The following is a 10,283-nucleotide window of genomic DNA, read 5'->3' as shown; positions in this document are numbered from 1 at the left end:
AGCTGGGTATATTGAAGGTAGACGTTGATGAATTCTTGATTAGTCAGAGCATGGAGGGATATGGGGAGAAGGCGGGAGTTTAGGGCTGACAGGGAAATAGATCAACCCATGATGAAATGGTGGAGCAGACTCAATGGGCCAAATGACCCAATTCTGCTCATATTTCTTTTGGTTAAACAGGGGGACTCAATCTGGTCATCTTCCTGACAGGTAGGAACTCAGCAGGTCAACCAGCATCTGTCCAGACTGGTTTTGGGTTGAGACTCTGCAACAGATGGTTCCAAACCAGGGTTTCAACCATGCCATTCCGCCTCCACAGATGCTGCTTTACTCTGACTTCTTCCAGAAGATGATCCGGATTCCATCAATGCAGTCTCTTATCTCCGGGTCTCCAGCAGGGATTGGACAACCTTGACCCTTACCCGAGACAGACTACTGCCTGAAACACAATGGTGTGGGGAAGGGATGACTAACTGAAGTATGCAGTCTGTGCATCTACAATCTGGTAAAGAACAGGTTAATGTACAGTGAAAAACCAAATGGAAAAAAATGTCCAACACCAGCAGCCCCTCAGCCACCAATTTATATTGCATCTCTTCCATTCATTATGATTTTATTGTACACTTTTTACATGGTCAAAAATAAACTATTTAAATATTTCTTCTGAATGCACATTATTTCAATAAAAATGACAATTATGACAAAATACATTTTGGACTCTTGCATTCTGTAGAAAAACTTGTCCCCAACGCTTAGGAGATGCTGTCAAGATGGTTCATTGCTTTGCACTGCAGCGAGTGACATTTAAAGTTTCCCAATCAGTTTGAAAAGGAAACTCCAGAAGATTGGAAATTAAAACAGGAAATTCTGGCAACACTCTGACAGTCAGTTAACATCTGTGGAAAAAGAAATTATTTGTATTTTAGTTCAATAATCTCCCTTCAGAATGTGACCTAAAGCATTATTTTTATTTATTTAGAGCAGGGATCCCAACCTTTTTTATGCCATGGACACCTACCACTAACTAAGGGGTCTGTCGACCCCAGGTTGGAAACCCCTGAATTAGAGATACAGCGTGGAACGGGCCCTTCTGGACCAACAGGCCACGCCGCATAGCAACCCACTGATTTAAACACAGCCTAATCACAGGACAAGTTACAACAACCAATTAACTTACCAACTGTGGGAGGAAGCCCACATGGTCACTGGGAGAATGTACAGTGGTACTAGAAAGTCTGTGAACCCTGTAGCATTTTCTCGACTTCTACATAAACATGACCTAAAATGTGATCAGATCTTCACAGAAGTCCTAAAACTAGATAAAGAAAACCCAATTAAATAAATAACAAAAACATTATACTTGTTCATTTATTGAGAAAAATGATCCGATATTACATGTATTTGTTGGAAAAAGTATGTGAACCTTTGCTTTCAGTAACTGGTGTGATCCCTTTATACAGCAAAAACTTCAACCAAATGTTTTCAGTAACTGTTGATCAGTCCTACATGTCAGCTTGGAGGAATTTTAGGCCATTCCTTCTTACAAAACTGTTTCAATTCTAGGCTGTTGGTGGGCTTCCCTGCCTGAACTGCTTGCTTCAGGTCCTTCCACAACACTTCTATAGGATTAAGATCAGGATTTTGACTCCGCCATTCCAAAACACAATTTTTCTTCTTTTTAAACCATTCTGTTGTTGTTTTACTATAGTCTTTCACATCATTGTCTTGTTGTATTATCCAACTTCTATTAAGCTGCAGATGACAGACTGCTACCCTGACATTCTCCTGTAAAATGTCTTGATACAATTTTGAATTCATTGTTCCCACAATTGCAAGCTGTCCAGGCCCTGAGGCAGCAAATCAGCCCCAAACCGCGATGCTCCTTCCACCATGCTTCACAGTTGGGATGAGGTGTTGGTGGTGGTGTGCAGTGCCCTTTTTCCACCAAACATAGTGGTGTACTTTTCTGCCAAAATGTTCAACTTTTGTCTCAGCTGTCCACAGAACATAGTAGAACATCATGGTCTTTTAGAAACTTGAGATACGCAGCAATGTTTTTTTTTTGGAGAGCAGTGGTTTCCTCCGTGGTGTCCTTCCATGAACACCATTCTTATTCAGTACTTTTCTTATAGTGGGCACATAAACAGAGACTTTAGCAAGTTCTAGAGATTTCTGCAAGTCTTTTGCTGTTACCGGTGGGTTTTTTCACCTCCTTCAGCATTGCACATTGGGCTGTTGGTGTGATCCTTGCAGGATGCCCCCTCCTTGGGAGAGCAGCAACAGAACTGAGTTCCCTCCTTTTGTAAACAATTTCTCTTACTGTGGAATGATGAACACTCAGGTCTTTAGAAATGCTTTTGTAGCCTTTTCCAGATTCAATAATCTCTACAATTCTTCCTCTAAGTTCCTTTGAAAGTTGCTTTGATTGAGGCATGAAGCACATAAACAGATCTTTCTTGAGAAGAGCAGGCTCTGTCAGTAACCTGACTTTGTGTGCCTTTTTTATAGGGCAGGGCAGCTCTACAACCCACACCTCCAATCTCATCTCATTGGTTGGAACACCCGACTCCAAATGGCTTTTGCAGAGGGCATTCCCCCAGAGGTTTACTTACTTTTACCAACAGATACATGTAATACTGGATCCTTTTTCTCAATAAATAAATGAATGTATTATTTTTTTGTGTTATTTAATTGGGCTCCCTTTATCTAGTTTTAGGACTTATGTGAAGATCTGATCACATTTTAGGTCATATTGATGCAGAAGCAGAAAATTCTACAGGGTTCACAAACTTTCTAGCACACTGCACAAACTTTATTACAGAAAACAGCATGGAATTGAACCTGAATGGTTGCCGCTCTAAATTGTAACGCTAACTGTTATACTACCATGCAGTCCCACTGTGGATACCCCCATTTTCATTATTCCCTCATTCAATCTCTCTCCCTCTCACTCCATACCATTCAGCTTTGAGTAGCCCAGGATAAACTGATTTACTATTGGCACAGGTATCGAGGTACTGGGTGGCAGGGTATGTAGCACCTGCTCAGCCCCACCCCCCAACCCCCTCCCCCTGGATCAGGGTCACATGAAGCCATGGCAACAGGTGGTGGATGGTCATATGAGCTGCTGGTGCAGATCACAAGTCCTGGTTATGTGACCACTCACGCCACCAACAAACAATTTCTGAAGAGTTGGGGGTCATCCATTGCTCAGAAGGCAGCAATGGCAAACCACTTCTGTAGAAACATTGCCAAGAACAATCATGGTCATGGATAGAGAAAAGAATAAGAACAGATGGAAGACCATGATCACCTACGTCATACAACACAGCACATGATGGTGATGACGACTGAGGTACAGTGTAAAACGTTGTTTCACATACCACAGTTACAGATTGTTTCATCACATCAGTACACTGAGGTACAAGGGAAAACAATAACAGAGTGTTACAGTTACAGAGAAAGTGCAGTGCAGGCAGACAGACAGTAAGGGGCAAGAGCCACAATGAGGTAGACATGGAGGTCAACAAGGAGAGCCCATCCTATTGTACACGGGGACTGTTCAGATCTTATCACAGTGTGGTAGAAGTCGTCCCTGAGCCTGATGGTACGTGTTTTACAGCTTTTATGTCTTCTGTGACAGGAAGGGCGAGGTGGGGTGTGGGAGAGAGAATGTTCAGGGTCTTTGATTACGAGGTAGCGAGTAGAGTTGGGGTGATGCTGCAGAGGAAGAGGTCAATCAGTGTCCTGTTTATGGACTGGCCACCACAAACATACCAGCATTAGTAAATTCATGTCCTTGCCCCTCATTCCCACCTCCCCTCACCAACATTAACAAATGAGGAAGCACAGTCGATGAGAGTGGCAATACCGGGGTCTCTCGGTGGCTTCAGCCCGCTGGCTTTCCATGGCAACAACGCCCACTGCTCATGTGTATGGCAGGCTCGACACGCTCTCCGCCTCCACTTCAATGGAGACCACGTGGTGTCCGGGGATCATGGCCAGGCCCAGGACACGAGGCTCACCCTGCACCAGGGAATCTGCAACAAGAGGGGGATGTTATACCTTTGCTCCATTCACCTCTCACATCCTGGGAATGGGGGAGCAGCAGATCGAGTTGTTTGGTGAGTTGGGTGGGGTGGAGTGAGCAATGTTTATGGTTGTGTTCTTAATTACTTACTGCCTGTTATGTTGCTGGCATTTAGAGAAGCAATGAGGGTGCCCCGTCTCCGTCTCTGCCTGTCCACACTGTTGCACACAGACAGAGAAGGATTCTTCGTTGCTGTTTCTGTAACAGTTTTTTTGACCAGTCAGGGTTGTTAGTTCTGAGCTCAATCCCCTAACCTGGGGGACCGGTGGACCACTCTTAGTCTGGCCTCTACCCTTTGACCTGTTTGGCATGTGTGACCCTACCAAGAGGCAAGGCACAAAGCCCTGACTCCAGCCAAAGTAAGTCTCCGGGTCATTGAGACACGCAAGCCTCCAAACCCTGCAGCAAGGTTGTGGTCCTCTTGGAGGTCTGGTTGTGCTCACTAGGGATAAAAGGGGAGGTATTGAGCTGGAGCAGGCAACAAAGGGAAGAGATAAGGCTCACTAATTTCATAAAACCCTGCTGCAAGGAAACAGGCCCTCCAGCCCCCTGAGGCCGTACTGATTTATTTAGATTATTCACCCAAGAGATTTAGAAAGGCGTGCTCGCAGGCTTTTGGCTTTTTCTGGCAGCCCAATCGAATCAGGCCGGGGCGAGAGATTAAAAAGGAGCATTCCTGGGATTTCAGCTTCATCCAGCGAGTGAATCAAATCACCAATCATTAGCAAGTGCAAACAAAAATAAGGTAGGGACAAGCAGAGTGACAATTGCGTGAGTGGACCAGTGTTAGAGCGGAGAGGCTTTGGCTCAATAGGCTTGGGCAAGGTAGGTTTCTTGCTCTGCATTCTTTGTCAGTTAGATCAGTGAGAATGGCTCCAAGTGCTGTGTTGGGTTCCTTGTGTGAGATGTGGGAATTCTTGGGAGACCTTCAGCCTTCCTGATAATCTCAACTGCACTTGGTGCACTGAGCTGCAGCTCCTCAGAGAACATAGAAACATAGAAAATAGGTGCAGGAGTAGGCCATTCGGCCCTTCGAGCCTGCACCGCCATTTATTATGATCATGGCTGATCATCCAACTCAGAACCCCGCCCCAGCCTTCCCGCCATACCCCCTGACCCCCGTAGCCACAAGGGCCATATCTAACTCCCTCTTAAATATAGCCAATGAACTGGCCTCAACTGTTTCCTGTGGCAGAGAATTCCACAGATTCACCACTCTCTGTGTGAAGAAGTTTTTCCTAATCTCGGTCCTAAAAGGCTACCCCTCTATCCTCAAACTGTGGCCCCTCGTTCTGGACTTCCCCAACATCGGGAACAATCTTCCTGCATCTAGCCTGTCCAATCCCTTTGGGATCTTATACGTTTCAATCAGATCCCCCCTCAACCTTCTAAATTCCAACGAGTACAAGCCCAGTTCATCCAGTCTTTCTTCATATGAAAGTCCTGCCATCCCAGGAATCAATCTTGTGAACCTTCTTTGTACTCCCTCTGTGGCAAGGATGTCTTTCCTCAGATTAGGGGACCAAAACTGCACACAATACTCCAGGTGTGGTCTCACCAAGGCCTTGTACAACTGTAAAGGAACTGGAACTGCAGCTCAATGACCTACAGCTACAGGGAGTAGTCACCCTAGTGTGCAGGAGGCAGATTCTTGACTGACCGTCAGGAGGGGAAAAGGGAACAGACGGGAGTGCAGAGTACCCCTGGGGCCAATCCCCTAAATAATAAGTATACCGATTTGGATACTGTTGAGGGGGATGCTCTACCTGGGTAACTGCAGCAACTGGGTCACTGCAATGAGTCTGGCGCTATGGCTCAGGAGGAAGGGTGGGGGCAGGAAGAGGACTGCAGTAATGTTAGGGGAGTTAAAGAGCTTAGTTAAAGGTGTACACACAAGATTCAATGGAAATGAAAGAGAAACCCGGATGGTATGTTGCCTCCCAGATGCCAGGGTCAGGAACATCTCGGCACCAATGATACAAGTAGGAAAGGTGAGGAGGTCTTGAAGAGAGAATTTAGGGAGCTTGGTAGAAAGTTGAAAATCAGGACCTCCAAGGTAGTTGCCTTTGACGCGTCGCCTGTGCCACGCGTCGGTGAGGGTAAGAACAGGATGACTTGCAGATGAATGTGTGGCTGAGGAACTGGTGCAGGGAACAGGGGTTCAGATTTCTCAATCATTGGGATCTATTCTGTGCAAGGTATGACCTGTACAAAAGGGACAGGCTACATCTGAACCACAGGAAGACCAATATCCTTGCAGGCACGGTTTGCTAGAATGGTTAGGGAGAGTTTAAACTAATTTGGCAGGTGGATGGGAAACTGAGTCTTAGGGCTAAGGCAGTATGTAGTGAGACTGTCAGGAAGAACACGGCAGAAGACAGTACAAAACTGCAACTAGTGGAATGAGTTGCAGTGTAACGTGGGGACAAAATCAAAAAGGGTATGAATATAGGACTGAAAGTTTTATATTTTAATATACGTAGCATACAGAAGATGACCTTGTAGCACAGTTAGAAATTGGCAGGCATGATGTTGTGGGCATCACTGAGTTGTGGCTGAAAGAAGATTACAGTTGTGAGTTTAACATCCAAGGATACACATTGTATCAAAAGGACAGACAGGTAGGCAGAGATGGTGGTGTGGCTCTGTTGGTAATAAATTTAATCAAGTTTTTAAAAAGGTGACATAGGACTGGAAGATGCAAAACTGTTAAAGGTAGAGTTAAGAAACTGCAAGGGTAAAAGGACCCTGGTGGGATTTGTATACAGGCCTCCTAACAGTAGCCAGAATGTGGACTACAACTTACAAAGGGAAATAGAAAAGGCGTGTAGAAAGGGCAGTGTTATGGGGGATTTCAATATGCAAATAGATTGGTGCCGGATCCCAGAGAAGATTTGTAGACTTTGTAGAATGCTTACAAGATGGCTTTTTTAGAGCAGCTTGTGGTTTTCTGGGGGTTGGGGGGGCTGCTGGGGAGAAGCAGAATCTCATATGTAGAATCACAGAACAGTCTAATAGCAGGGTAGTGCTGGATAAGCTATTTGCAAACATACAGTGTCATGAAGGTGCAAATCTGTTAATCTACTCTGGCAATGGAGTGAGTAGATGATTGTCTAGCGGCTGCTCTGTACTGGGTGGTGATGAGCTCTGTGAGAGTTGTTGAAGCTGCTAAGTGAGGAGTGTCCCATCATACTCCTGACTTGAGTCTTATAGATAGTGGACAGGCTTCAGGGACTCCAGAGGCCAGTTTCTTGCTGAAGGATTACCAGCCTCCGCCTGCTATTGTAGCCACACCATGTATACAACGACTGCAGTGCATGTTCCCATTACACTTAATCATTTTTTAAAAATTCTCCCCCACATTCCCATGAACTCTCCCACACTCTCCACCCCCAACCCACAACAGGGGAAAACTGCAGCGGCAGATTAACCCACCGACCCTACATCTGGACGAGATGTGGGAGGAAGCTGGAGCACCTGGAGGAAACCCACGCGGTCACCGGGAGAACGTGCAAACTCCACAGAGAGTGATGGAACCAGGGTCGGTGGAACTGTGCCACCCATTATCATGGAACTATGCTGGCCTTAGAAATGAGAATAGGATACAGGGGAGCTTTATTACTGGATGGCCCAGGAGAGGGGCCAGGGAACTGGACAAACAAGGGAGATTCACACAAACACAGCAGCTGCCTCACCCACTGCACCTGTCGGCTTCAGGTACTCCTGAGCAGAGCCCAAGATGACGTTGCAGTCACGGTCAGTGCACAGGAAGAGGCCAATCAGCGTCCTGCCATCGGTCATCCGGATCCGCATGCTCTTATTCAGTAGACTCTCCAACGTGTGCCTGGCGTGCGAGTACGACCCGTCACTTCCCTGGGTGTCCTGTGCCTGTGGAACACAGAGGCAGGGAAGAATAAGGAATCACCTCCCCCTGAGTCCCCTCGTCCTCCTTCCCTTTCTTCTATTTTCCATTCTCCTCTCCCAACAGATTCCTTTCTCTCCAGCCCTTTACCTTTTTTTTTTAACCTGCCTGGATTCACCTATCACTTTCTTGCTATCCTCCGTCCCCTCCCCCTACCTCTTTAGTCTTCCCCCTTCCTTCTGGCTCAAAAAGTCTACTGTTTATTCATTTCCATAGATGCTACCTGATCTGCTGGGTTCCTGCAGCATTCTGTGTGTGTTGCTTCAGAGGTTGTCTGCCTGGCATGAGTGGTGGCATAACCAGGACCATGATACACACCGGCTGCTCGTATGACCATCCACCACCTACTCCCATGGCTTCATGTGACCCTGATCGCAGGGTGGGGGGGGGGGGGGCTAAACAGATGCTACACCTTGCCCAAGTGGTGACCTTCAGGGTGGAGGAGGGAAGGAGCACCTCACATCTCCATTGGTAGAGGTGCATCTCCACCTTGCCATCCAAGTGACTGCTGTTGGCAAAATCTTAAGATGGTGACAATGGAGGCGTACAGGAGAGAGCTAGATCTGCTAGCTTGCTAGCTAGTTTGAGTGTGTCAAAACTCACTGATAGTAATGCATTGTGCTAACGACTACACTACCGTCCTGGTGGCAAGGTAGAGTAATGGTTCACACACACTTTACAGAACCAACAGCCCAGGTTCAACTCCCGCCACCTACTGTCCGCGAGGCGTTTATACGTTCACCCGTGACTGCGTGGGTTTCCTCCAGTTTCCTCATATATTCCGAAGGTGTAACGGTTGACAGGTAAATTGGTCATTATAGATTGTCCTATGATTAGGCTGGGGTTAAATTGGGTGACATAGCTCAAAGGGCCAATTCTGTACTTTATCTCAATAAAATTTTTTTAAAAAACCTCTTTAGTCCATGAACACTATCTCATGGTCCCTTTTTGCAATATTTATTTATTTATTGCTGAAACTTGTAACAGAATGTGTACTGACTGGCTGCATTGTGGCCTGGTATGGGAACACCAAGGCCTTTAAATAGAAAAACCCTCCAAAAGGCAGTGGATTCAGCCCAATACATCACGGGTAAAACCCTCCCAACCACTGAGCACATCTACGTGAAAACTGTCATAGGAAAGCAGCATCCATCATCAGCAATCCACACCACCCAGGCCATGCTTTTTTCTCACAGTAAGAAGGTACAAGAACCTCAGGTCTCTCACCAGCAGGTTCAGGAACAGTTACTACCCCTCAGCCATCAGGCTCCTAAATAAAAACTACACTCATTCCATTTCAGGTGTTCCCACAACTGGTGATCTCAATTTAAGAACTTTTTATTTGGTTATTTCATATTCATTATTTATTATTACTATTTATTATCTGCAGTTACACAGTTTGTTGTTCATTGATCCTGTTTACAGTTACTGTTCTATAGATTTGGTGACTATGCCCGCAGAAAAAAGAATCTCAGGGTTGTATGTAGTAGGTAGTCTGATAATAAATTTTACTTTGAACTTTTTAAATTTCACAACGGGTCAGTATTAACAGACGTAATTCTCATTCAAATCTCGGCCCATAACGTCCACTGTTTATTCCCCTCCATAAATGCTGCCTGACCTGCGTTCGTCCAACATTTTGTGTGTTATAATGGAGTTCCAGCATATGCACAATCTCTTGTGTTTCTGATTAAAAGTCCATTTTAGCGTCAAATGATCACAGCGTTGTTATTCTCGGGGGTGGTTAGGGTTTTTGATGTTAAGAACAGAATGGTTGAAGTGCAGAGGTGATTCCTGAGCCCGGAGGTGAACCTGTCCATTGAATTTGGACAGTTTACATTGGACCCAGACTCTCAGTACAATGATAACCCAACACAAGAGCTGGGGCCGGCGGGGGTAGTCTCTGGATCTATGACCTCAGATTGGTTCATCAGTCCTTGCTCCTCTCCCTGTCCTCTCACCACCCCACGCCAACTTATCAGCAGGAGTGGGACACCCGCAGCCCCAGGCCATCGGCACAACCAGCCACTCTCTAGGCCGGGACAATCCCTCTCCCTCGGCCCTTTACCGCTACCCGGGACGGTGACGCTCACAGCAGAACTGAATCCTTACCCCAGGGCGGCGTTACCCACCTCCGGTCCGTTACGCTGCTCCTCGGCGCACAATTCTCCATTTTCACCTGTTCCAGTCACTGCCTCAACTGCCGGCACCGCCGCCATCTCACGACTGCCCCGCAAAGCTGGACATCGCGAGAAGAAATGCCCCGCAGCG

The 10,283-nt window shown here is 46.3% G+C and overlaps 1 protein-coding gene across 2 annotated transcripts; it reads right to left on the bottom strand.

Annotated features, from left to right (window-relative positions):
- Positions 1 to 580: 580 nt before the first annotated feature.
- naa38 (N-alpha-acetyltransferase 38, NatC auxiliary subunit) lies at positions 581 to 10,259 on the bottom strand. Of its 2 annotated transcripts, none has more exons than XM_063048887.1 (4): positions 10,145 to 10,259; positions 7,795 to 7,978; positions 3,872 to 4,040; positions 581 to 896 (listed from the first exon to the last, which is right to left on the bottom strand). In XM_063048887.1, exons 1-3 carry the CDS (start codon positions 10,229 to 10,231, stop codon positions 3,928 to 3,930), a joined length of 384 nt encoding a protein of 127 aa, XP_062904957.1. In that variant the 5' UTR covers positions 10,232 to 10,259; the 3' UTR covers positions 581 to 896; positions 3,872 to 3,927. The 2 variants fall into 2 exon arrangements, with proteins under 2 accessions (XP_062904957.1, XP_062904956.1); XM_063048886.1 differs by having other exon boundaries at positions 591 to 896; positions 7,786 to 7,978.
- Between the last annotated feature and the right edge of the window lie 24 nt (positions 10,260 to 10,283).

Source organism: Mobula hypostoma, chromosome 5 (assembly GCF_963921235.1).
Source record: "Mobula hypostoma chromosome 5, sMobHyp1.1, whole genome shotgun sequence".
NCBI lineage: Eukaryota > Metazoa > Chordata > Chondrichthyes > Myliobatiformes > Myliobatidae > Mobula > Mobula hypostoma.
This window is presented reverse-complemented; position numbering and strand designations above follow the sequence as displayed.

Excerpts from the sequence above, each read along its gene's own strand:
- naa38 (XM_063048886.1), bottom strand. The coding sequence starts at position 10,231 with ATGGCGGCGGTGCCGGCAGTTGAGGCAGTGACTGGAACAGGTGAAAAT. Across the intron at positions 7,979-10,144 it reads AGCAGCGTAACGGACCGGAG|GCACAGGACACCCAGGGAAG; the intron begins GTGGGTAACGCC and ends TGTGTTCCACAG. Across the intron at positions 4,041-7,785 it reads GAAGCCGACAGGTGCAGTGG|ATTCCCTGGTGCAGGGTGAG; the intron begins GTGAGGCAGCTG and ends CTCTTGTTGCAG.